Source organism: Peromyscus maniculatus, chromosome 5, assembly GCF_049852395.1.
Source record: "Peromyscus maniculatus bairdii isolate BWxNUB_F1_BW_parent chromosome 5, HU_Pman_BW_mat_3.1, whole genome shotgun sequence".
In the NCBI taxonomy this organism is placed as follows: Eukaryota; Metazoa; Chordata; class Mammalia; order Rodentia; family Cricetidae; genus Peromyscus; species Peromyscus maniculatus.
Genome location: NC_134856.1, coordinates 96,123,036 through 96,150,653, shown reverse-complemented (window position 1 = coordinate 96,150,653; position 27,618 = coordinate 96,123,036). Strand labels below are relative to the sequence as shown.

Here is a 27,618-nt window from a genome sequence, read left to right as displayed (position 1 = left end):
CTTCTCCGAACTGTGCGACTAATAAAAAGCTCATTAGGTAAGAGTCCCCTAGGTTTTGCCAACCATTAAATGGTCTGTTTTCCCACCATGAACTGGCTGCAACATTACACTGTGGTTGCATAGGCCTTTGATCCCAGTTCTCAAGATACGAGGCAGGAGGATTGAGAGTCTGAGGTCAAGTCTAGGCTTCAACATAGCAACATCCTGTCACCATGGAACAAAACAACAAAAACAAGACAAAATAAGATTTTATTTCTAACAGTTGTTTTTTTTTTAATTTTCTGCACTAATATTTGTACAACTGTAAACTCAAGGAGTCATCCAATACTTGTATACATCTGGAGAACCATTAATAAGCACCTTCGGTGGTTTCCACAGTTTAAAAATTTACCATGTAAAACATTTTAGAAGGAATCTAGTAAAATGAATAAAAGTTACAAAAGATGGATATCATGAGGAACATGTGAGAGGGGGCTTCATAAAAATGACTATAAACAACCGAGGCTACCCGATGAGGCCGCACAGAAGATTCACACGGCCCCTAAATCCTGTGATATAAATCCCAATCGTTTAAGTAAAGACTTCCTCCCAGTTCAGGCTCCCGGTCCAATGTAAGCAGGTTGAGATGGAGGTAGGAGGAGATGAGATTGGAGGCTGAGTGTCATAAAGCTAGAAGAAAAGGAGGTAGGGACTCCATTCCCCAAGAAAAGCATCAGACAAGGTCTTCTATGTCTTCAAGGTAAAACATTCTCTTGCAAAATGTGCCATTTTTCTCTGAAGTTACTTAAGGGTTTTAGTTTTAGCTGCCTTTAAACCCCTCCCCCACCATTTCCTCTTGGGTTTTCCATTCCTGTTCTCCATCCACAGTCCCACTAAGTCTTGTCTACACCCTTACCCTACACTGTGCTGAATTGAACTTCTGATGTTTCACTTTCAATCCAAAATTTCTATTGCTTTAAGTGTCTTGGAAGCAGTTAAAAAAGAGATAGATAGATAGATAGATAGATAGATAGATAGATAGATAGATAGATGTAGATAGATAGATAGATGTAGATAGATAGATAGATAGATAGATAGATAGATAGATAGATAGATAGATAGATAGATAGATAGATGAGAGACAGAGATAGAAAAATGGCTCTGCATATGGTCAGGGGATGTTTTTGAAACAAATAGCAGACAGAAACATGGAAGGCAGCAACAGTCCCTTGAACGTCACCAATGAGCAATTAAGGGTCTGAATCACTAGTAGAAACACCCAGTTAGATCTTCTGAGATTGGGTCTTCAGACGGAGATCTAGCCAGCAAAAGCCATAGAGAGAGGGAGAAACAAAGATACAATTCTAAAATTAAGGGACTATGATGGGCCACTACTTTATTCAAGCCCTACCCCAGCCTGGGCTCCAGATGACTCTCCGTGAGAATACTTGGAAACCAGTACCAGGAGTGGGGCTGAGACTCACATGGCATCACAGACCAGATGCTAATACAGGTACTTTGGCAAAGAGGAAGAATTGGCTACAATTCAAGACACATCAAAATAATAATCCCCTATCCTCAAACATTTCGACGCTACCATCTTGAAATTCCTCTCACCAGACAGTTCTTTGACTTGCTCACTCGATTATCAATGGCTACTGCTGAACTACCAGGATTTTTCCATCTGGGAGGGGTTGCTTATTACCATCCACCAAATACCACGAATTCCTAGGAGAAGTTGGGCTTTGATCACATGGCAAATCGTGCTCACGAAATTTAGAGTCTTAGACAGGGGGAAGGTGGTACACAACAGGAGAGTCGCTAGATGGGAGATAAAGACAGAGATTAGAGTACCAAGAGAAAAAGTTTGACTCATACCCTTGCCTAAGCTGGACCTGGGTGCTATGTTGAGAACCAGACAGGCTCTCAGGCACCTCCGAGTAACGACTGAGCTTGTAAAGCTACAGACACGTAGCCTGATTAGGTCTTCGGGAGACTGCTTACCATGGAGGAGTCTAAGATTAGGAAAGGCCCTATGGCTCTGGCATGGACACATAATTTTCACCCTGAAATTTTATTTGAAGACAGGGCATCATGTAATCCAGACTGGCTTTGAACCCTGCTACATAGACAAGATTAGCCTTGAACTCCTGATCTTCCTGCCTCCACCTCCCAAGTGCTAGGGTTACAGGCGTGCACCACTCTGCTGGCTTTTTACCCAGAACTCTATAATCTTGTCTGAAGACGGGGTCAGGGAGTATGTGGGGGTCCTGCCCTCATGTTGGGGTAGAGACCTTCCCATTACTGAGCTCAGGGTGACTGTTTTAGGGGAGATTGAGAGGAAGTTGTGGGGGCTCAGGCTAGGCCAGACCTGGGCCTAGGGGTCACTCCACTGCAGAACAATTTTCAGTCAGTCGTTTCTTCAGATCAAGTCGTTTCAAGTAGGGTGTTGCTGTGACATACTGGGAGAGGGAGCAAGGCGTTCTTGTCATCACTTGTGCTCAATGCAGTCAACTCCCAAGGTGTTGTCAGGACACCGGCAGGTTCTGCTCCCCGGAGTGGGCAGGCAGAGGTGGGTACAGCCACCATTGTTCACTGAGCAGTAGTTGTGGCCTGGAAGAGATGGAAGTCGGCGTCATAGTCTCCTCTCTGACTTGATCTCCACAGCAGCCTCCCCGTTAACCTCCTTGTAGGTTCAAGGGGCCAAGATAAGTGGCTGCTTGTTTCTTTATCATAAATTTATCATATTAAGACAAATGTATCATAAATAAGACAGGTAAGAACATGCATTCTTGACTTGGAGGTGTCGCGGTTAATGCGGTTAATGTGGATTGTCAGCCTGGGGGTATTTAGAATCCCAACAGAAGCACCCCTCTGGGTATGTCTGTTAGGAGTTTCCAGATTAAGTTAACTGAGCTGGGAAAATCCACCCTGACATGTGGGCAACACCTTGCTGTGGGCTGGGTTCCTGGAATGAATACAAAATGAGAAGGCAAGCTGAGCCCCAGCATGCCATCTCTCTCTGCTTCCTGACTGCAGGTGCAAGGTGACCAGCTGCCTCACGCTCCTGCCACCATGTTGACTCTACCCTCCAACTGTGAGCCACAATAAACTCTTTCTTCCTTAAGTGGCTTCTGTCCAGTATTTTGTCGCAGCAATGAGAAAAGGAACTAGCACAGGGGGCTGGCTGTACAGAATCTATTCCACAGATTATGGGGAGGAGGGGACTCTCCAACTCTTCTGTGGAATATTGAACTATGTAAAGTTGTGTTACATTTGTTTCTGCCCCAGATTGCTTTAACTGTGTAAAGTTGTGTTACATTTGTTTCTGCCCCAGAATATCACTTTAACTGTGTAAAGGTGTGTTACATTTTTTTCTGCTGCCTTTGTTTAATTATGAAAAGATGTGTTGCTGTTTCACCTTGCCTGCCTAAGACACCTGATTGGTCTAATAAAGAGCTAAACGGCCAATAGCTAGGCAGAGAAAGGACAGGCGGGGCTGGCAGGCAGAGAGAATAAAGAGGAGGAGAAATCTAGGCTTGAGAGAGAGAAGAGAATGAAGAAGAATAAGAGGGAGAAGGAGGAGAGAACAGGAACACACCTAGAGCAAGAAGCCAGGCAGCCACCAGCCAGCCAGACTCAAGAGGCAGTGAAAGTAGGATATACAGAAGAAAAGTCAAAAGCCCTGAGGGAAAAGGTAGGTAAAGAGAAACGGGTTAATTGAAGTTAAAGGAGCCAACCAGAAATGTGCCTAAGCTAGGCCGAGCACTCAAAGCTAATAATAAGTCTGTGTCATGATTTGGGAGCTGGTTGGTGGCCCAAAAAGAGAAAGCCTGGTGCACAGCTCCAACATGGAGCTGAAACAAAACAGCAGATATTTTCCATCTAACACACCCATGGCCTCCTACTGAGTGGGAGCAGGCGAGAAAGAAGATGGCTTAGGAGAGAAACCTTTGAGAGGAGGCACAGTTGAACACAGACTCTGGATCCATGCCATGAGGACCCAGCTGCAGCTCCGCTGCTGTAACTGCATGATTCTGAGCTCGATGCTTGCATTTCCCATGCATGATATGGAAATAACAGCATCAACCACACAAGACAACTTACATGAACTAATGAACAAAAGGAACTCGGAACTGTGAGTTGAAACATATAAGATACTTAGGCCACAGGAAGCATTGTATATTTGCAACTTGTGTGTTTGTGTACACATGCATGCATATCCATGTGTATGTAGGCGCATGTATGTGTGTGTGCATGTGGAAGTCAGAGAACAGCCTCAGATGGCATTGTCTCCCTTAAGACAGAATCCTCTCATTGGCCCGGAATTTTCCAGTAGGCTAGGCTGGCTGGCTAGTGAGCCCCAAGGACCCTCTTGTCTTTACCTCCCCATTGTTGTAGTAACATGTCACCGATCCAGCTCATTTTTATGTGGGCTCTGGGGATTGAACTCGGGTCCTTACACCTGCAAGCATGCACTTTAGCTGCTGAGTCATCTTCCCAGCCCTGCCATTTTTCTTATAAGTCACTTTCATTTTTATTAGGCCAAATGGGTGAATGTTTAAAAATATCAGTGATTCAACAGTGAGTTCCTTTTTGGTACCTGAAGACTGTACACTTCAAGACTCAGCCCAAGACTCAGGGTGTTTCCTGACCACATCCATGCCATAACTTCATGCTTCTCATTTATGTCTCTGGCTCCCCATTGAGTAATGAAGACTCTTGGTGAAAGTGACCACATCTCATCCACTGTGGCTTTGAGCCTCAGGACACCCCCCAGATACTGGAGAAAGCAATGATGGATTGAAATATCCATCAAGAAGGGATATCCAGGAGCCGGGCGTTGGTGGCGCACGCCTTTAATCCCAGCACTCGGGAGGCAGAGCCAGGCAGATCTCTGTGAGTTCAAGGCCAGCCTGGTCTCCAAAGCGAGTTCCAGGAAAGGCGCAAAGCTACACAGAGAAACCCTGTCTCGAAAAACCAAAAAAAAAAAAAAAAAAAAAGAAGGGATATCCAGAATACTCAAGTTGAGCTTTCTACAGGAAGGAGCCTAGGGCTGTATTTAAGCCACCATGATACACTTAGGGACTCTGAGTGTTGACTCCACATTCAGCAGCAAGGATGAGTTACCTTGGGGGCACTGGGACAGGGCGATGGTGATGCCGTAGAGCCGAGTCTGCTTGTGGGGGTGGAAGGTATCCATCTCTTTGGATACAGCAAGGTCCATGGCAATCACTGAATTCCTGCAAAGCACCAAAGCACGGAGAGTGAGCATGCATCTGCACGAGCATGCTGGCTTGCACTGTTCTCAGTGGCTTACAGCCCCTCTGTGGCTTGGAAGAGAAAAAGACATGGTGTCTTGTCTCTGTGTATTCCTCCCTTTGGGCTGGGCCAAGACTGTAGTTCATTGCCTTTTTACAGTAAAGGTCCAAATAACCTAACTCTCGCCTCTGCTCTAAATTCTCTCCTGGCCAGCGGCCTCCTTTGTAGGAGGGTCTGGTCCAGAAGCAGCTGTGGGACTACTGCAGTTTTTAAAACTACATTGATGTAGAGGTGTGACATAATCATGGAGCCCACCAGCCATGTGACCGCAGGCGGCTCCTAGGGAAAGAACAGACATGCTCAGGAAGGTTCAGGTTCGGGTACTATTAACGGCACCTCTGCTCCTCTCTGAGATCTGCCAGCCCTCTTCCTCTGCCTTCTTCTATAGCTCCTGACAGCCAGGAGGAGGGAAAAAGCAGGCATCACTGGAGGTCAAAGGTTAGGACAAGAGGCCAGAGGCAAAGGCCTCCATAGACAACGGGAAGGACAAAGTTCTGCCCAGCCCGCACGGCAGCAGCCTACGTACGTCTTCCAGTCTGTGTAGTACAAATTCTTCCCATAGCTCGTCACAGCGAAAGGATACTGGAGCCCTTCGAGAACCTTGCGTCTGCCAGGCTGAGCCGGGTTCAGGCATTCTGCTCTATGGGTGCCTGTGTGCAGCAAACACAAGTTGGTCATTGTTCATGCAAGAAATGGGCCCTTTGTGTCAGAAAACAAGAGTCTGGAAGACAAGGGAGGGAGAGTTCAGCGTTGCAATGACATGTCCTGGGCAACACAGAGGGCCGGCTCCTCGGTGCTGACATTCCGTTTCTGCCTCCTGCCTTTCCCCTTTCATCAACCTACACCCACCTGAGTTCCGGCACCCACACCTGGCCCTACGAAGGAGATGTGAGCCAAGGCAGAGAAGCCACAGCCTGCCCTGGCCTTCCCAGCCCTTTGTCTCTGGAGGAGCCCCGCTATCTTCTGGCTTTTGCTCAAGTCCCTCCCCTCTAAGCCTCTTCGGACCCTTTCTTCCCAGAGCCGGGGTTCTGAAGAACGGCAACAGATCAGCAGCTGTGACTGGCCCACCACTAATACCTACAGGATGGCTGCCACAGGCTGATACAAGCATGTAAGTGTTCACACCTCACTCTTGGTCCTAATTAGTTGTAGGGCAGAGAAGGCACTCAACCACAGACTTTCACAGGGAGAGGTGAAGTATGGGCCTCCCGGATAAGCATCGTTCTCACATTTCATCTCAAGCCTGAGGGACACCCTGCACAGCTGAAGCAGGAGGCCCTCAGGGACTCTATGCAGGATGCTCTGTTATCTCTGGAGATACAGCATAGGCAGGGTCCTAAATTCAGCCCTCACTAACCTCCCACCAAAACAGGAGTTGGCCATTTTTTTTATAGAGCCATAGAGCAATTGTTTCAGGTTCTGTAGGCCAAAAGGCAAAACAAAGATGATACCAGGTATTTATAACAACATTTAAAATTTATAACAACATTTAACAGTATAAAAATTATTCTGAGCTTATTCTCTATAGAGAAACAGGCTGTGGATGAGATTTGCCATCTCCAGAGCAAGAACAATAAGAAAATGAAGAACTATATGCACATGATCTCAAGCTTCCTGTTACCTGCATCCACCCAGCAGAGCTGAGAGGAGAATGCATCAAAGGTCAGGCCATTGGGCAGGCCCAGGTTGTCCTGTGCGAGAATCCTCCGGTTGGTGCCGTCCATGTAAGAAGTCTCAATTTTGGGATTCTCTCTGTTCCAATCTGTCCAATAAAGGTTCCTGAAGAGGTAACAGGGGAGAAAGAGGAAGCAAGGGCCTGAAAACACTTTCAGAGAACCAGGGAGGAAGCGCTCAGCAGACAGGAAAACAACACAGCTAAGTGAGACCCTGAGATGCTAAAAGAGATTCCAGGGTTATCTTGGCTCTTTGTTCAAATGGGGTTATCTGTTATTATCAAATTCTGCTTCCTTTATAGTATCTTGGGAAAGCTAGTAAGAAAACTTGGAGGTCCTGGGGCGGGGACGGGAGGGCAGTTCAATGGGCAAAGTGAGGACCAGTATTCAATCCCCAGTACTATGGAAAAAAGAAAAAAAGCTGAGTGTGGTGACTGAGGCTTGTGATCCCAGGGCTGGGGAAAAGGAGGCAGGTGGGTCACTGGGTCTCTCTGGCTAGCCAGCTTGCCCTACTGGGGGAGGGACAGGCCAGTGAGAGACCCTGCTCAAGGTGCAAAAGGTGGCCATTGCCTGAAGAATGATACACAAGGCTTGTTACCAAACACACACGCACGCACACACACTCATCAACTTGGACCTGACATAAACAAACAGTAATTCCCTGAGTAATAAACCTCTGTAGGAGGCCACAGTAGAGCAACATGGTATGACTAAAGCAAGATGTAGATACCAGCAAGGTAGTGATGGAGATGTCTGCTGCATGTGAGGGGGCTGAGTGGCCATAGCACAAGCGATGTTGTCTCCAAGGGAAAGCATCAAAATGTCTAGGAGCTTGGGCCTGGGGTGTAAGACCAAGAGCTTGCCATACAGTGAAACGGGAGAAAGCCGCAATGGGCCGAAAAGTCCCTCAGGAAGGGGACTCCAGGATGCTCAAGCCACATCTGCTCCAACAAGGAGTGCCGGGGCATGGTCAGGCCACCCCAACAGCCTCACGGTATTTATGCAATTTGAGTATTAGTTCACATTCACTATATAGAAATGACTCCATTTCTGAGCTGTCACCCTACAAAGTCTCTTGGCAAAAATGTGAAACTGGACCATGGTATCAAGTCCACACTGTGTAGACTTGGTTTCATCTTGCATGGATGAAACATCTCAGGAGAGCAATGCTGGCATTAGAACCTCCTCTGAGACCACCCAAGAAAGCCAGACACTCAAAGAAGAGACCGACGCATGTGTGCAGGCAAACGCACCCTCTTACGGAGTCCGTCACAATGCCTCTGGGATTCACCAACCCCGTGTCAAACAGTACTCGACGCTGTGTGCCATCCATCTTTGCGACTTCTATTCGATCCTGCTGAGAGTCTGTCCAGAAGATGTTGCGGCCAAGATGGTCAAGGGCAATGCCTTCAGGGCTTCCAAGATCTAGAAGGAAAACACTGAGTCATACCCTAGCCTATAAGTTTGCTGGTTTACTCAGTTGTCTTAGACATGGTGGTCAAACCTTGAGAAACCAAATGGGAATACGAAATTCTTACTGTTTATGGGTAATCTTCCAAGTGACAAATTAAAAAATGCTACCCATCCATCCTCACCTATCCACTGGGTACCACACCGGGAACCTGGAAGGTCACTGTGACAAAGATGCAACCCTGTCCATTAAGAAGCCCACAGCCAACCACCATCCAAACTGAGGTCTAGTTTCTATGGGCAGATAGAGTGGCAGGACCAGAGGAGGACTGGCGTTCACGAGGGAAGGGTTCTGGAGAAGTGTGGGCACCTGTCGAAGAAGCTGCTTCCTGAAGGACCAATGAGAGTTTATCAGACAAGGACCTTGACTAAGTGTTTTCAGACATAAAGAAGACTACAAGTGGCTTGAAGTGGGCTGCAAGTCATTTTCTATGGCCAGAGACCACGAGAGGGAAGGAGTAGCCCTCAGTGAAATGAGGACGGAGGTAAGGAACTCATAGCGTATCTCAGATGAACAGGAGACATGGAATCTTGTGAAGACAGAATGGTAGATTTTTCTTCCTTAGTAATTACAGGGCGGGGAGGCATTTCAAGAAATAATATTGCCGATCACACTGTTAGAACTTGAATAGGGGTGTAAAGGGTAAAAAGAGGGTATTTGGTGATTGCAAATTACATTCCCCACAACCTTGACTGAACAGTCACAGCAAGCAAGACACAGGCTGGCACTGTGAAATAGATATTGCATGTAAGTCACTGTAAGTTAAAACATAGGAAATGATGTGGTAGGATTTATTGACACCCTTGAGTCTTCCCTGTCCTAAGCAGGGGAGCTCTGACAGTCATTTAGCTTGGCTGGACAGTGAGTGCGAAGGTACCCCACCAGGCTGCACTGCCCAGGCATCTGGCGTTCGAGAAAATCATCCCTGCACGCTCTCATCCATACACAAGCAAGTCAGCCTCTCGCCTCAGCCTTTCCTAGACTCGGTTTGGTGTGGGGACAGCAAAGTTCCTGTCGGGGGCTAAGGAGATGGCTCCGTCCATAAAGTGTCCTCTGTGCAAGCATGAAGTCCTAAGTTCAATTCCAAGTACCCCTGATTTAAAAAAATCAGGTGTGGCAAAGCCACCTATAATCCCAGCATTGGGCAGGCAAAAGACAAGAGAATCTCTGGGGTTTGCTAGCCTCCAGGGTAGCCCAATCGATAAGCTCCAGGTTCAGTAAGAGACCCCATCTCAAAAAAAAAAAAAAAAAGAAGAAGAAGAAAGGTGGAGAGTGGTTGTAGTAATCACCTGATATTGGCATGCACATGTGCGTGCGCCCCCACCCCCCACCCCCCACACAGGCCTCTGGCAGGAGCCCAACCAGAAGACAGTGATTCAAAACCACAAATGGTTAGCATATGGTTTATTATTCATAGCCAAAGAAGAGCTGTATAAAGTACAGCTCTTTCCCACACCATAAGAGGCCCAGGAACAATGAAACTGCCTCCCAGGGGCTTTCTGTGGCTTTCAAACAGAATACACACACACACACACACACACACACACACACACACACACACACACACACACACACACGCTCACCAGCAGCCACTCAGTCTGGGGAAAACTCAGAATGAGCACATCCTGTGGGATCACCCTGAGCAACTCTGGAACACTGTGGGGAGAGGAGCTGCCCAGAGTGTCTTCACAGGGCACCAGAGGAAGCCTTTAGGAGCTTGCGTCACACCATCACCTTCTACACAACCCTGGTCCTGATCTCAAACCCGAGAGCCACTCAGCCATTTCTCCTTCCAACCAAGAGAATATGGCTCTGTGGGCTACACTTTGCCGAGGAATGGACTGGAAAAAAAACCCTAACTGTGTTGAAGACAAGGAGATGGCAAGGGGACAGGTTTTCCCTCACTGCTGTGTGGAAAGGAAATTGAGTACAACACCTAGTAAGGAGACCTCAGGAGGAGAAGAAAGCATTTCTCCAACACCTCCCCAGAACTGCTCTGGAAGTTGGTCTTGGTTGAGATCACATTTTTGGTTAATTCTGTGTGCTTTCACAGTTAGTCAACTTTAGCCTTTCTTACAGCGCTCACTGCACTTAAAGGTCCCTGGGCAGATTTCCGGTGCCAAAAGCAACAGGAAATAGCAGACAGTGACCTGTTCCCCTATTCTACTAGATTTTGAAATCAAATCACAGATAACAACAACATTTTCAACAGAGAGGCAAGAAGGCATTTTCAAAGTCCTCTTCCTTAAGCCAGAGTATGAAAGCTAAATACCCTGTCAGCTTCCAGAACAGGATTCTAGAGCCAAGTGCAAAGCTAGGGTTCACTCAGCCTCAGCTGGATTCCTGATGTGTTATCTCTACGGAAGAAAACGAGGAAGAAGGGAAATGGCCATGGGGTAGATCCTGACAGAATATTAACTGTTAGGGGGGTGCTAAATTAGAAGTTGAAAGGCTGCATTTGGCTCCCAAGTGGAAGGAAACGTAAAACAAGGCTGATATTTAAAGGTGTGTCTTCCACCTAAATAGTCTGCAGAGGAAGTGGAGGACTTCATACAGCTAATGTCAGCAAGACAATGCCTTCGGAGCAAACATATTCCCAAACGGATGAGTCAGGATTGAAGCAGTTCACATTCCTTGACCATTTCAGTACAGGGAACTTTTACAGATTCTGGCCTTTTTGGCAAAATGATTAAACATGCTCATGTGAAATAGATTTTTAAAAAGTAAACAAACAAACTGAGGATTGAACCCAGGGCCTCACACATGCTAGGCAAATGCTCCAGCACTGAGCTATATCCCCCAGCTCTCCTGTAACTCTTCACTTTGGGACAGGGGCTTACAAGTTGCCCTCGATGACCTGGAGCTCATTCTGGAGTCCAGGCAGACCTTGAACTTGGGATCTTTTTGCCTCAGCCTCTCAGAGAGCTGGGATGCCAAGTCTACAGCAACAGGCCTTGCTACTCTGAATTTATTGAATGAAGGTATTAAAATGATGTAGATTCCTTTGTTCAAGCAGACATCTAGATGAGGTGAAATGCTGAAGTTAGTCTGTGTCAACACAACACACTTTTTTTTTTTTTTTTTTTTTTTTTTGATTTTCGAGGCAGGGTTTCTCTGTGTAGCTTTGCGCCTTTCCTGGAACTCCTTTGGTAGCCCAGGCTGGCCTCGAACTCACAGAGATCCGCCTGGCTCTGCCTCCCGAGTGCTGGGATTAAAGGCGTGCGCCACCACCGCCCGGCTAACACAACACACTTTATCATAAATTAACCAAAACAGAGTTTTCTGTGAGAGGTGATGCCAGCTAGTTGGACTCCAGGTTAGAACTAGGGAGGGGAAAGGTGTGTTGAAGTATGGAAGAGAAACTCCCCTCATCCCAAGATGCTATACATTGAAATGACAACTCTCTAACTCCAGCACAGCCTTGGGAATAGACTCGACATTCAGAGCTGGCCGCGGTGAAACAGTTGTAACCCAGTACCAGGGAGGAAGAGGCAGAGAAGCAGGACTTCCAGGCTTAAAATAAATTGGGTTAAAATAAATAAATGGCAGTTAAAATAGTTCAGTTGGGAGAATGTTAGACTGAAGACACAAATCAATCAATCAATAAATCAATAAATAAGCAAGCTCAGTAGTGGTGCAGGTATATAATCCTAACACTTGGGAGGTAGAGGCAGGAAGATCATGAGTTCTAGGTCATCCTCAGCTACTTAATGAGTTTGAGGGCAGCCTGGCTTACATGAGACCCTGTTTCAAAAATCAAATAAATAAGTAGCCTTTACCTTCTAGGTGAGTATCTATCAATATGCTTGTGGGTTTCTTGACTATTCCTTCCATCCACTGCCTTTGATAAAACCCTTACAGAGCACACGGCGGCAGAGCAGACTCTGGGAGAGGCCACTGCAGGCTCAGAAGCCACAGGAAGGAATGGAATGGTGACTTTAGTCTCATGAACCACAAAGATGGACTATGTAAGCTTCCAGAGAAAGGCACAGGCACCTGCCTTGTTTCAGTTTTATTAGCCTGAGACAAGCAGCTGACCTCAGCCAGAATGTCCCTGATTTAATGACTCGGTGACCTGTGGGAAACGCCAGAGGAGTTGAAAAAAGTAGAGTGTGGAGGCAGAGGACCCAGCTCCTTGCAATCCAAGCAGCTTTCTCCATCCTCCACCTCCTGCCAAGAGCAGTGTGGGCTGCTAGAGGCAGCACCCAAAGGGACAATATTGGCTTGCTCACCTTGTCGAATGATGGTGGTTGGCTCCCCGCCATGTAGGCTGGCTCTCCCAATGGAAGGCTCGCTGATGTCTGTCCAGTAAACCACCTTGTCCACACAGTCAAAGGCCAGCCCAATGATGACTTTTGCCTGGAAGTGACACCAGTGATTGGGAACAGTTCACCCACTAGTTAGTTATTGTTGTCTGGAAACTTCCCATGTGCCTATATATCTCCTCAGATAGTATTTTACATGAAACAAATATGCTTTGTCCATTCACAGTTTTTAATTGTTGAATTGTAGAAACTACATAGTTCAGAAAAAAAACTCTTTTCTAAATACATGTGTTTATACTTTGTGTGTGTGTGTGTGTGTGTGTGTGTGTGTGTGTGTGTGTGTGTGTGTGTGTGCACGTGTGCGCTTCTCTCATCTCCAGTTTGGTTTTCATTTTCTTAAAAAATATTTTTATTTATGTATATGTGTGTATGCTTATGTGTCTGTATATGTACCACCACAAATGTTCAAGTGCCCTTGGAGGCCTGAAGAGAGCATTGCGTCCCTGGAGATGGAGTCATGAGTGTTTGTGAACTGACTAATTTGAGTGCTGGGAACCAAATGGATCCTCTACAAAAGCAGCAAGTGCCCTCAACCTCTGAGCTCTCTTTCCAGCCCCAAGAATGAACATTTCAAATGTACAAGATCCTACAATGAGTACTACAAAGACTTAAAGAGTAAAATTAAAGATGGCCCAGGGAACTAGAAAGAGATGAGTCAGGTTAATGAATTCTATAATTTAATATTGCTAAGACATCAGTTCTCCTTAGTGACAGTTCCAGTGACTCAGTGTCTCCTTTGTCAAAGTTATCAAGTTGTTTGGTTTGGCTTTTGTTTGATCATTGTTGGGCCTTACATGTAACACTGGCTGGCCTGGAGCTCCCTAGGTAGAGCAGGCTAACTCAGAACTCACAGAGATCGCCCCCTGAGTGCTGGGATTAAAGGCATGAGCCACCACGCATAGCTGGATGTTTTGTTTTTTTAGTGGAACAAGAAGTTTATTTGAAAACAGGAACATGCAAACAACAATAGCAATGTGCCTGCTTGTATCTACAATCTCAGAACCTGGGAGGGAGAAGCCAAGGAGTTCAAAGCTAGCTTTGACTACAATAATATGTTCAAGGCTAGCCACAGCTACAAAATAAGTCTGTTTCAAAAAATAAACTCAAATCTCCCTGACTTTGAGGTCCACTATGATCAAGACAGAGTGGCCCTGACTGTCATGAAGTTTGCTGGAGAGATCGACACAGCAAACCAGAGCACCCAGAAACGGCCTCTCTCTGATGCTTTAAGTGGTGTTTTTGACAAGGGTACCCAGGTGCCAAGCAAGAAATATGGTTTCTTAACAAATGGTGCTCTATCGTCTGAATAAACACATGGGGGTGGGGAGGGGGGGGCGGCGGCGGGGGGGGGGGGGGGGACCCTCGCAACCCTCAGGCTGACCTCATACTATTGGTAACAAAATTAAAGGCTGAGTCTATAGTGCTCCTTTCAGAAATCATGAGAGAACATCTTCACAGATCCTGAATCAACTCATTGCCAGGCCAAGCTTGCAGAATGCATGATTCCAGAGCACAGAACCACACTTCTCAGTTTGTTACAGTAGTTCGTAAATAGGAATATGTTGTGTATTTAGACTTTCTTTATATGTAGATGGTTTGTTAAATTTGCATTATATTTGCAAATGGGCATTGTAATACATTAGATTACAAATACAACTACTGCCTTGGTTTCGTATTATATTACATATAGCTATTAACTATCTTAATATTATAGTATGTTATACTATATTGATGTCATGCAATATTATATACTGTAGTATATTTAGCTATTAATTATCTTGATATTATATTGTCTTGTATTACACTATATTATATTTTATGTTATATTATACATGACTATTAACCATATTAGCATTACATTATATTGTGTTGTACTATAATAATTATATTATATTATAGCCATTAACTATGTAGCCACGTCCCTAGATCTGGGACTGTCATCAGGGCTAGTCAGCCGATACTCACAGGGATATGGAGGAAGGTCTTGGCTTCAGTCTTCTTCATGGTGTTTCCCTCCAGGGGCAGGCGTTCAATCTTCCCAGTCTGAGCAAAGAGTAAGTGAGTCCCTGGGGGTAGGGGGATGACGGCTGTAGGTACCACGGGTCTTTGGTGAATAGGGGGAGCCACTGTACTCAGACCTAGAGGGCAAGAGATGGTCAATGAAGGAGAGTTGTGAATACCAGAAATGCACAGGTGCATTCTAATGCTCAAACATACAGATGAATCTATGCATACATGTGTGAGAGCACACATGCACTTAAACATGTATATATATATATGTTCATATGAATATGTGTGTGTGTGTGTGTGTGTGTGCTCATGCACCCATCTACATATCACCCATATCCCAGGTCTTGTCACATTTGTATGCAAATAGCACAGCACCCATTTTCTGTTTGAAAACTCCAGAGACAGAAAGCCTTTAGCCAGTCAAAGGGCATTCGTGAAGAAAACAGGGCAGAACATGAGTTTAGCATTAGAGGTCCAGCTGGGTAAAGAGCTAGCCTTGCTCCCTCTTATATAATGACTCAATTATTTATGCTCTGGCTGGATGCTGGGCTGGTGAGAGATCAAAGTAGTGCTGGGAGCCACAGCCCTGACACCTCTGCCTGCGAGGGGTGGTGCTATCTTTACCACTGGACAGAGAAAGCTCTGAGTGAGGGCTGGCACACCCTGTCCACTGCTATGGGATGGGGCATCCTCTGATCTCACAGGCAGAAATACATCCACCTAGGTTCTTAAGACCAATGGGCTGGCCAGGATTCATCCATCCTCTGATATGGCCTGGCCTCCTTGACTTGTGACCTTCTGACTTGTGGCTCCCTGACTGCCTCAGCAAAGGAACTGCTATGGGTAAGGGAATGGGGGGAGTTGGCACAGCCTGTGCCACAGGCTGGCCTGGTACTATCTGTCTTTCTACTGTGCACTTAGGGCATGTGCCTGTCTGGGCTTCTCTTTAGCTGTCTAAATGGAGAGCTGGCCAGATGTGGCGCACACTTATAAACCTAGCACTTAGGCAAAGGCAAGAGGATTAGGAATTCAAGTTTATCTTTGGCTAACACAGCTACATTATCAGTTAAAGACCAGCCCCCAACATGAGATCCTGCCTCAGAAATGTAAAAAAAGCCTGGGACATATTGAGGTCCAAGGGCCATTGAAAAGATAAAAACAGGTATCTTTACTAGAGTAAGCAAGGTTTTGGGGAGGGCCGAGGGACCACAGCATCCCTGTCTTGTCCCAAAGCCCAGCAGTCTAAAGCCTGTATCTGCCACAGACCTCACTAGCACATGTATGCCCAAAGATGGAAGAGGAGAACATTCACAGAAGCAGGGAAGAGGGCCAAAGGTGAGAGGTGGAGGGTTGGTAGCATGTGAACAGGGAGACCAGGCAGAGCATCCGCTAACACAGGTCATTCTGGTCTTCGAGTCTACACGATAGCTGTCCACTTACATGGGGGCCTCATCCCGGGTGGGGTACGGGTACCCTCCAGCTCCCGACCATCGCGGTCCACACACCAGCAGTAGCCAGTACTGTGGTGGCACTGGGTGGGTTCATAGTGCCCATACTCGTCACACTGGGGTACAAACATCCCCAGTAGCCTGGGCTGCTGGGCATCTGTCGCTCCTGCTCTTCCAAGGATGTGCTCTCGCTCCAGCTGACACCGGGTTTTCTCGACCTCTGTCAGTGACAAGCAAAGCTGAGTGTCAGTCGAACCACACATGGTGTTCCCAAGTGCCACTTGTCAGTCTGGGACCACAAAGGTGGCCTGTCATCACTGGCTCTTTACTCATTTCTTTTTTTCAAATTCAAGATGTCATTATGAAAGCCAGGGATGTAGCTCATGGGTAGAGTGCTTGCACAACATGCAACAAACCCCGGGCTCAGAAGTTCAAGGTCGTCTTCAGCTCTGTGCATTCATGACTAGCTTGACCTTGTCTCCACCCCACCCTCAGAATCATAATGACTTATGATTACAAAAAAAAAAAAAAACTACATCGTGCCATGCATGGTGGTACATGCCTTAAATCCCAGCACTTGGGAGACAGAAACAGGTGGACCTCTATGACTTCAAGGCCAGCCTGGTCTGTATAGTAAAATCCTATCTTAAAAAAAAAACAAAATCAAAATACTATTTATTCTGTAGATTTTCTTCCCTACACAGTTCTTCTAAATTTTTTAAAATTAAAACAAAACAGATAAAACATAAAGTGCTTTAAATGAACAATTCCATGACATTTGGCACATTCGCAGCAATGACCAGCTATGGTTGCTGTTCGTATCTGAACCATTTTCGTCACCCTAAAAGGAAACCTCATGCCTAGTGAGTAGATGCCGCCATGTCTCTTCCGCCCCACTCGGGAAGTTCCCCGTCTCCAGTCTTTTGGGGACTTTCTCGTTTGTGTATTTCGTACAAATGGAATCAGAGGACGTGGATCCTGTGTCTTGCTTCCTTAGGACCCACCCTCCCGTGGTTACCCACCAACCCTTCCTTCCCTTCGGCAGCTGCATTGTACAGGAAAGCCACATTTTGTTCAGCTCTGTCTCCACTGATGGGCGGCCCTGGGATTTGTCCTAAGGCATTTTAAGTTCATCTTAAATTCTTCTTTTACCCCCTGAAGCTTCATGTGATCAACACTGAGTCCAAGCCAAAGAATTCAGAGACCAAAGACCAGGAAGCACTCGATGGCTTCTGCGTGTTTCCCTCTAGTGAAGGCCTATGCCTGCCACAACATCTGACCCCTAACCTGTACAGCTCAGATTCCTCAGCAGGGGAATACTGTTATACAAGGAGCTTAGGAAGTCAGGCCATAGTGTGAGCCTGCAGTCTCCACTCTCGGGGGTGCTAATGCCGGAGGATTAGGGGTTCAAGAAGAATCTGTCTCAACAAAACAAAACAAAACTTGACATAGAATAAACAACTCCGAAATGTGCAGAGTTGCAGCTGGCCTCACATTCCCTGGAGTCTAGCCACCATGGGGGACAGCAGAGTGGTCACCTCTGAAGCATGAATCACACAAAGACATTGATGAGAAGCATCCGTTCTCTGTGCCACAACTGCCGAGAGCTACATTCATCCAAGTTTTAGTGCTTCTTCCGTCCAGACCTTTCCATGACTTGTTCTTTGTGTGACACCCCCTTAACGTCCCAGGTGAACCCCTTTTCCATTGCCTGGTCAATCCTCCAAGACCTCCTGTAGGAAGACCTCTTACAACACCTCTCCCTCCATGTGGGTTCAGTATTTCTGGCATGCTCCCAGGCCTTACAGGTGTGCCCTAAAATCAGAGACTCTAGGGTCCCATGACCTGAAGGAGTTGTTCTCTGTCTGCTGAGCAGACTCAGGGCTCTCACAGGGTGGCTCTCCTTCACCTTTACTGAGTATAGGCACTTGACTGGGTGCACACATAACCATCTTTAGACCTGCCCTCAGGGAACCATAGCCAGAGGAACAGAGCAAGACACGCAAAAGAGCTTCTCTCCACTGGGCAGGATAGCACCAGAGAGCACACACATGGTTCTGTTAGGGTGGCTGAGGGATTGTGATTAAACAGCTCTTAGATGGGGCTTGACCTACTTTCTGGCTCTGTGTGCCAATGCTGCCTGTCACAACTACCCAATTCTGTGATAGCAGAGTGAGAGAAGTCGTGCTTGATATGTAAATTAATGGACAATAAAACTTTATTTACAATCAGTGTGTGATGGTGCACAGCTTTAATCCCAGCACTGGAGAGACAGAAGCAGGTGGATCTCTGTGAGTTCCAGGCCAGACTAGTCTACAAGGAGAGTTCTAGGACAGGACAGCTAGGGCTGTTATACAGAAACCCTGTGTGTGTGTGTGTGTGTGTGTGTGTGTGTGTGTGTGTGTGTGTGTGTGCACAAGTGCACTTGTGTGTCTGTATGTAGAGGGCAGAACTCAATCTCAGGTGCCATTCCTCGGTTTTCTTTGTTTTCTGAAACAAATGGCTGGACCTGAGGCTTACTGACTACGAGATGCTGGCTAGCCAAGGAGCCCTACGGATCTGCCTGTCTCTGCCTCCCCAGCACAAAGATTTCTAGCAGGTACCATGTCCAGTTTCCAAATGCAAGTTCTAGAGACTGAACTCGAGTCCTCTTTCTCATATTTTACCAACTGATCTGTGGCCCCAGCCCCTAAGCAGAGCATTTGAGAGAGTGAGGGTTATTTCATTTTATAGAGCAGGCAGACTTTTGTGTTGATACCATTGAATATTCAAAAGTTCAAATCATCTAGAATAGATCCTGAAACTTTCAGAAATGTCTTGAATGTATAAGGATAGGAAACCTCAATTCTGAGTCAGGAAAGAGAACTTGAAGACTGTTTATAGAAGGCTATGTCCTCATAGGCTTCCAGGAGTGAATCTTTACCCTGGCAAACAGGCAGCAGGAGAGGCCAAGGGTACCAGCATTAACTCCCTAGGGAATTTTGCATCAAGGGCCTGGTAGAGGGGGTGGGGACAATAGGGTCAAGAAGACACATTTTCTGGGCTTATTTCTGGTCGGTAAAATTATATCAGATAAGCTACTTCTGGCTGGCTCAGCTGGGAGAAGGAACACATGGTCCCTTGATACATCTGAGGGCAGGCAGGAAGTCCAGGGTGGCTTTTCGTGAGGGGAAATGAAGAGAGAAAGGAGACAGCCCATCTGTGATCTCTGGATTTGCACTCTCCTCATTCTTCTGGTCACATTCATGACACTGTCAAATGAATGGCCATTGCAGCCTTGGAGAAGAAGGAAGGGGTCGGGTAAGACATTCCAAGCCTCTCTGACAGAGGGTAGGCAGCAACAGGAAGACCTGTGGCTAGAGGGAAATGGTGTGCGGAGAAGCCACTCATCCAGTTCCTTCCTGCCCAGCCTGAGCTCCCCGTACGGACCGGCTGTCCCCATTAACTACCCAGACTCTAGCATGACCGCGGCACACATCTGTGAACACAGCAGTGCAAGAGCCATGAACAGTGCCCATTCTCTGCTGGCTTTGGGACATCACTAGCTGCCGAACAGACACGTCTGCCCAGCATGGCCTTGCTTCCCAGAATGAGAATTTAAAAGGAAAGAATATAGTATCTCCAGTGTGGGGTCCCTAGCAATTTTCTAAGAACACCAATTCCAGTAATAACATTAGATGTGAACTCAAGTCCCTGCCCAACATGAACCCAAGGATGCAGGATGGGAGGGAAGCTCGGGCCGGGGCAATGAACAAGCAACAAGAAAAAGGCAGGCAACGAGGGGGAAATAGAAGAAGTCATAAAATACCCAGAAAAAGCAAATGGCCTCTAGTCTCTGTGCTGTTGCTGCCGCCACTGTGGGAAATGACGCTATAAGTTTTTCCCAGACCCAAACCCTGGGGGAGCCTTAGGTCACTTATCTACTTTATCTGTTTTATAAACATTCGCCGGAAGCTACCATGCACAGAGCATCATGAAAAGCCTCAGAGCATATAGGTGGGAGGGAGGAGGAGACTTGTTTCTCAGGGAGTTTGGGGGAGGAGGGGGAGTGGTTGTCATGGAAACAAAGGAGGGGAGCGGATCCCCCATTCCCATCGAGGGTGTAGCTGACCTTTCAGAGTGACAAACCTGTGGCTTGCTTGGTGCTGTGGCTGACTTGCCAAAGCCCAGAGGACTCGAATATGACTAGAGGAGCCGGAGTGTCAGGGAACTTGGGCAACTCGGGGTAGAGGGCATCTTTAGGAAAAGGAGAGCCAGGGGGGCTGCAAGGCTCAGCAATGGCGCTGCTGATTGCTAAGCGATGTGCTGGTTGGAGGGCCACAGGCATCAAGCTTGAAGAGGCTCCAAGCTTCTGAAGGGCCTGGTTGGAAATGTGGGGTGTGATGGTCAATACTGTCAACTTGACAGGATCTAGAATGACCTAGGAGACACATCTGTGGGCATGTCTGGGAGGGAGATGCAAGGTTGGGATGACTGAGATAGGAAGAGCCATCCTAAACTTGGGCATCACTATCCCATGGGATGGGCTCCTTGACTTACTATAAAAGGAAAAAGAAGAAAGCGAGTGAAGACTAGCTTTCATCTCTCTCTCTGCTTCCTGACTGGAGATGCAAATGTGTCCCCTGCTTCAAGCTCCTCCCTGCCATGACAGGCTATATCCTCAAACTGAGGCAAAGTAAACTCTGTTTCCCTTAGGGTACTTTTGTCACAGCCGCAGAAAAGTAACTAATACAGGTATGGTGTCACCTCCTCTCTCTAATCCTGCTTGTCTTGTAAGCCAAGTGCATTGTCTACCTACTCCTTATGTTTCCCCCGCCTTTTCTAGCCCACTTGGCTTTCTGCTCCAGCCACTAATCGTCACCCACAGTCACTAGTCCCGAGGGCTTCCTTCTCCTTCCATTTACAGTGTGAAGATGCTATTGTTCATGGACAGTTCAACAGAAGCCACAAACAAGTTGCTAAGAAATAGCTAGCTATGTACTAGGTGCCTGTGGCAAATTAACATCCCTGTAAACCCTTGTAGCCTTAACCATCCATGAGGCTAATTGTACCCAGAGGGATACAGCCCTGGAGGGATTGGGAAACCCAGAGCTATGCTGTCCTGGACTCCAAAGGCAGAGAGGGTCAGAAAAAAGAGGTTAACTGTGCCCGGTGCTGCTGCTAAAGGCAGAACTGAGATGTGTCCAGGAGAATGTATTGTGGACCATTCCAGAGTGATTTCAAGAGGAGCTTGAATGGGATACTAGAGGTAAAGGCACCTACAGTTGTTTGAGAATGCATGGGAAACTTGGAGGAGGAGGAGGCAGTAGCCTAGCTCTAGAATCTTAATTACAGAGGATAGCTACAGGATAAAATCTAAAGCCCATGGGTGAAACTTGATGGCTAGTCTTGTTATAAACCTGACACACTTGGAAAGAGGGAACCTCAACTGAACTGTCTCCACCAGATTGGCCTGTGGACGTGTCTGTGGGGGCATTTTCTTAATTGCTAATTGTTGTAGGAGTATCCAGCCCAATTTGAGGGTACCATCCCTAGGCATATGGGTCTAGGCTGTATAAGACAGCTTACTGAGCAAGCCAATAAGCAATGGTCCTTCATGGACTCTGCTTTCGTTCCTGCTTTGAGCTCTTGCCATGACTCCGCTCAATGATGCACTGTATCCTGCAGCTAAAATAAACCCTTTCCTCCCCAAGTTGCTAGTGGTCAGAATTGGTTTATCACAGCAACAGGAAAGCAAACTAGAACGCACTACAAAGAAACACTGTACCCTATGAACCTTGAGCACAATCAGGTGAGGCCACAGCACCAGTGGCCACAAGCCAGGCTGGTATGTATCCAAGTCTGAGTGGCAAACAGCAAAGGAACCAAGAGGCTTTCTGGGAACAAACAGACCCCAAGGACTGAACAGGTACATCCTACCAGGTACAGCAGGCAGATTTAAACCAGGGTTGGGGAGTTTGAGGTGGCACAGGGTTCCTTTACTCAACATGCAAGCCACCAAGCTAGAAGTTCTGGTTCTCAGGAATTCTCAGAAGTGACCAGCTTGACTGGAATGGGCAGTGAGGAGAAAGGACTGGGGACAGAATTATGGAGAATGAAGACACTGGACGGAGAAAGCCCAGGTGAAGAGGAGGGAACAGAGCTGGGAAATCTCAAAAGCAAGGTGAAATACTTTCAAACACTTCACCAAAAGAACAGAAGAGGGTTCTAACAACCAAGCCACCCTTCCAGAAGCTGAGGGAAAAAGTAAAAAGACAGGGCAGATAATGGACACGGGCCAGCAGGACACTCAGGAGAGATCAAGCTGGAGGAAACACCCAATGAAGGAGGCAAGAGAGAGCAAAGATAAATCCTAATTGGGAAAAGCCCAAAATGAGGCAACAGAACTCAGAGAAGAAATTAAAACATCATTTCAGAAATGAAAACTGAGCTAAGCCTGTGACCCCAGCTACTTGGGAGGCTGAGGCAGGAGGATGGCTAATTCAAGGCCTGCCTGGGCTACAGAATGATGCAGTTCAATGCCAGCCTAGATAGGTTAGCCAGACTCTGTCTCAGGAACTCAACAAAACACAAAATCAGTCTGGAGACAGTGAGATGGCTCAGCAGGGACAGGCGCTTGCCACCAAGCCTGGCGATCTGAGTTCGACTCCTGGAACCCACATGGTGGAAGAAGAGAACGGACCCCATGAGTCGTCCGCTGATCTCCACACTGATGAGAGGTGTACATAGACACACACATAAAATGAATAAATACATTTTTGTTTATATGTTTTCTTTTGTTGTTAAGAGGGCTGAGGGTATAGAGGGCTGGTAGAGGGCTTGCCTAGCACATGTGAGATCCCAGCCTCAATCCCCAACAGAGAAGAAGGGGAAGGAGGAGGAGGAGGAGGAAAAGACAGCCATTTGTAGGGGGTGGAACTTTAGGAGGCGGGGCTGGAGACAGTAAGTCCTTGAAGGAGGTGCGGGAATGCTTGCCGCTTCCTCTTCTTGTTTCTCGGCTACTATGAGGCGATTCATTTTCCTCTACCATGGATATCCCACCATGAAGCTGTGCATCACCCGAGACTCAAAGACAAACACTAAGCTGGGAGCCAAAACAAACCTTCTTCCTTCCTTAAGTTTTGTCACAGAACGAGAAAAACAACTAATATACCTGGCAACCCAAGAGTATGCAAATAGGCCCTCATTAGAGTGAATTTCCCAGCACATGACCTTGGACTTTGCAACCTTCAGAACTATGATAAATGAACTTCTGTTGTTTACAAGCCGCATAGTCCATGGTGTTCTGTTACAGCAGTCTAGGAAGAATACAGCACTCCATGTAACACGCCCCCATATCCTAATCTCCTCCCTCATCAGAGAGGCAACTTCTGTTCTGGCTTATTGTTCCTCATTTCCATTTACACATTCCAGTTTTCTTACACACACACACACACACACACACACACACACACACACACACACACACATTTATTTTCACACTGATTCATATTTTATATAAACAGGATCTGTCTCTCACACATACTATATATATATGTATATATATGTGTGTATGTATATATGTATATGTACATGTGGGGGTACACACATACATATAAATAAAGCCTTTTACAATTTTTTTCAATATTATGCTTTGAGATTTATCCTTTGTTCCAGTCCATTTCTTTTGCCTGCTGCCTGTTACTTCATAGTACAATTTCATCTATCTATTCTTTTTGTTGCTAGATATTCAGATTGTTTTCTGATTATAAATGATACATAAAAATTCTTCTACATTTGTATTAAGTGTCCTCTTGGATATATAACCAGATGTTGGATTTCTTCTAAGAACAATACATAAACAATATTAGCAAATAGCTTCTATTAATGTTATCACTGTCCCATCTTCACATCTCAGACTACTGGTCTACCTGTTTCTGCTTAGTAAACAGCCTTAAAGACAGGGCAAAGAGTCAGACTTTTAAAAAATTGAAACTCAGACATGTGTTTCTCTTTGAACTGGAGATGTGAAACCAGCCCACAGAAATAACAAATGCTAGTTGTTTTAACAGCAGCTGGAATGCCTCATTCAACTTAAGTGGCCAGGACTGCTTCTGTATGTGTCCTGCCCATTAAAATCTGTAGACAGAACCTACACCCATTAATTTCAGAAACAGAAGGTAGCTCTCTTCTCCCTTGGCAGCAATGATTTTTTTCAAGTTTTTCTTTCTTTCTTTCTTTCTTTCTTTCTTTCTTTCTTTCTTTCTTTCTTTCTTTCTTTCTCTCTCTCTCTCTCTCTCTCTCTCTCTCTCTCTCTCTCTCTCTCTCTCTCTCTCTCTTCTTTCTTTCTTGAGACAGGGTTTCTCTGTATAGCCGGGCTGTCCTGGAACTCACTCCTGCCTTTGCCTCCCAAGTGCTGGGATTAAAGGCAAGCACCATCACCACTTGGCTTATTTTTTCAATTTTTAGAAACATTGTGTGTGTATGTGTGTGCTCAGGTGCGCACATGCACATACACAGGTGCCCATGTGAGAGGGGACATGTGGAGGTCAAAGACAACTTATGAGAGTCAATTCTCTCTCCCCACCAAAAGTCTTCTGGGATCAAACTCAGGTTGTCAGATTTGGGGCAGCAAGCACCTTTACCTGCTGAGCCATCTCATGGCACCCCACCTCTCTTTCTGATTCCTAGTTGGCGGTGAGGCACTTGGCTTTGTTCCATACTCCTCACCATGAGGTTCTGCCTCACCCCAGCCCAAAGCAGCAACACCAACTGACAATGGTGTGAAATTCCATTCCCAGAGTTGATTGTCTTGGGTGTTTTGTTCCCACAACTGAAAACTGACAAACACAAGCACTGTGCATGCCAAGCAGGTTCTGTACAGCCAGCAGCCAACCATGCTCATCTGTTCAACAGCATTTGCTGAGAGCCTCACCAGGTCCCAGTCTCAATCCAGGCCTGGCTTGGAGCTTCTGGGTGCCTACATGCCAGGGAAGGTCCACTCAAGTCTCAAGTAAGCAATAACTCCAAAAGCCACAAATTCAGGTCAGGTGACAGGTGATGTAGAACATTCCATGAAGGCCTTAGTTATACCTTCCCCCACTTGGGCTCTTCATCCCATCTCCCCATCACACGTTCCGTTCCTCAACACTCTCAGGCTCCTACTGAGTTTATGTCAATGTGCCTGGGCCATAGGATGCCCAGATATTTGGTCACGTCATCCTGAGTGTTTCGGATGACATACCGAGCAGATTGTTCTCCCTGGCCTTGTCCAGTCACATAAAGGCCTGGGCAGAACATGGACAAAACTGCTCCTCCTCTGAATAAAAGAGAAGTCTTGTCCAGACATGGTGGCACATGCCTTTAATCCCAGCACACTGGAGTCAGAGGTAGGAGGATCTCTTGTGAATTCAAGGCCAACCTAGTTACATAGTGAATTCCAGGCTATTCAGGGCTACATAGTGAGACCCTGTTGACAGAGAGAGAGAGAGAGAGAGAGAGAGAGAGAGAGAGAGAGAGAGAGAGAGAGAGATTGTTTCTGTATGATAGCCCCCAAATCATAAATCATTTGTCTCCTGTGTTTTCAATCAAACCAAACCAAACAAGCCTTTTCTGGGTCACAAGGCTACTAGCCTCTGGACTGGAACTACCAAAAGCTTTCCTGGTTCTTTGGCCTCCACACTTTAACTAAATTGGCTATTGGCTTCTTTGGGCTCCCTACTTACTGAAAACAGATGCTGGGCTTTGACAGTCTTCATAATGACATGATTCAGTTTCTTATAATAGTATATGTATATGTGTGCATAGACACATTTATACACATATATTGTCTTGGTTCTGTTTTCTGTTTCTCTAGAGTATCCTGGTGAATAAATCCCAATGCCCAGATTTTATCCTGTGCTTCTGGCTCTAGTACCTGGGAACCAATGCATTCTAAAATTCCAGCATGGCTTTGGTCTCTATGAGGTATCTTCTGAAATTGTACACTGTGTGTTTCAGCACTAAAGCCTGTGGTCTGACTTTCTACTTGCAGAACTCTGAGAACTTTCCATAGACCATTTCCTCACATTCCCTTCTTCCCTGGGCCATCAAATCTTATGAACATATCAATGGGCCATCAACTCCTAACACCCCATCTCACCTCCAGGCACACATCGGAAGCCATCCCCTTGATAGCCAGGTTTGCATTGGCATGTGAAGGATCCTGGTGTGTTGTAGCAGACGGCATCAGGGTGACATCGGCTGGACTGGCATTCATCCACATCTGCAAAACAGCCGCAGGCCGAGAGACCATGAGATTGCTTCCAGAATTTGTGGTTGATACAATAATTTAATCCATGTACTCAAATCTATGTGAATCTGCTTTTAGCTAGAGTCCAGGGACTTTAAACTCACTAAATATTAATTTTTAAGACACTCATACTCCAACTTCTATCTAGTACATTTACATATGTGATTCACGTGACAATAATGTTTTAAGTAAACAGCTTGCAAAAGGGGAAATTTTACACTGTCAGATGTTCCCTCTTTATTGTAAGCACAAGCCTCTGGAACCCTTAAGTGTTTAGAGAAGAAAAATTATATAGTCAATAACAGAGAGACAGTATCTCTGAAATCTCTGTTGAACTTAAGTTCAGTACAATGTTACATAATTTTACAAACCAAGAGCCTTGAGTTACTCTGTTAATTACTATTACGAGCCCCCTGGCAGCTAACTATGGGCTGATCCCAAGCCTGGAAAGATTCTGTGATGTCATTTCTTCTCTGACTTTAGAATGGGAACTTCACTTCTTGTGCCAGAAAGAGCAAACCCATTACATACAAAGATGGACATTAAGCTCTATGCAAGCAAGGACTGTTTGTATTGAAAAACAAAAACAAAAACAAGCAATCCTTAATTCCCAGCCAAGAGCACCTATCTAACTGCTGCCTAATGAAACAAGCCTTGGGGTCAGGGGAAGGAGGTCCCCAATGAGAACAACTCTCCAAGAAAATGCATAGTTCCAGTTGCTGACAAAGATAGAAAAGGCTCTTGCCCAATGGAGCGAAAAGAACACATCCTCCTTACGTATAGGGAGTGTTGATGATTAGCACGCAGTAAGCACGCCCAGGCCACTCTTCAGAGCCACATACCTTGGCAGGCTCTGCCATCCCCAGAGAAGCCAGGCAGACAGGAGCAGGTATAGGAGGAGCCGCCCATATAGATGCACTGGGCCCGCTGGGGGATATCACAGTTGTGGAGACCGGTTTCACAGTAGTTGATAGGCCGCTGGTCCACGGCAGCTTAAGAACAAAGAAATGAAGAAAAAAAGCCTTTGGAAGAAAGTCTCAAAGCAAGTAGGTACCCTTCCAAGCTCTCAGCACACCAGTGATTTGACTCTGTGGGGCTCTGAGAAGGGGACTGTGTCTGG

General features: G+C 46.3%; 1 protein-coding gene across 2 annotated transcripts in view; it reads right to left on the bottom strand.

Moving 5' to 3' along the window:
* Positions 1–230: 230 nt before the first annotated feature.
* Positions 231–27,618, bottom strand: part of Nid1 (nidogen 1) — an 80,394-nt gene continuing 53,006 nt past the window's right edge. For both annotated transcript variants that reach the window (XM_006980156.4, XM_076572931.1), the window contains exons 11-20: positions 27,341–27,490; positions 26,349–26,471; positions 16,221–16,448; positions 14,736–14,908; positions 12,678–12,804; positions 8,228–8,399; positions 6,923–7,080; positions 5,828–5,951; positions 5,110–5,222; positions 231–2,592 (exon numbers count right to left, since the gene is read on the bottom strand). In XM_006980156.4, coding sequence (XP_006980218.1) covers positions 2,471–2,592; positions 5,110–5,222; positions 5,828–5,951; positions 6,923–7,080; positions 8,228–8,399; positions 12,678–12,804; positions 14,736–14,908; positions 16,221–16,448; positions 26,349–26,471; positions 27,341–27,490 — 1,490 coding nt within the window. In that variant the 3' untranslated portion in view covers positions 231–2,470. The remainder of the gene's footprint in view (positions 2,593–5,109; positions 5,223–5,827; positions 5,952–6,922; positions 7,081–8,227; positions 8,400–12,677; positions 12,805–14,735; positions 14,909–16,220; positions 16,449–26,348; positions 26,472–27,340; positions 27,491–27,618) is intronic.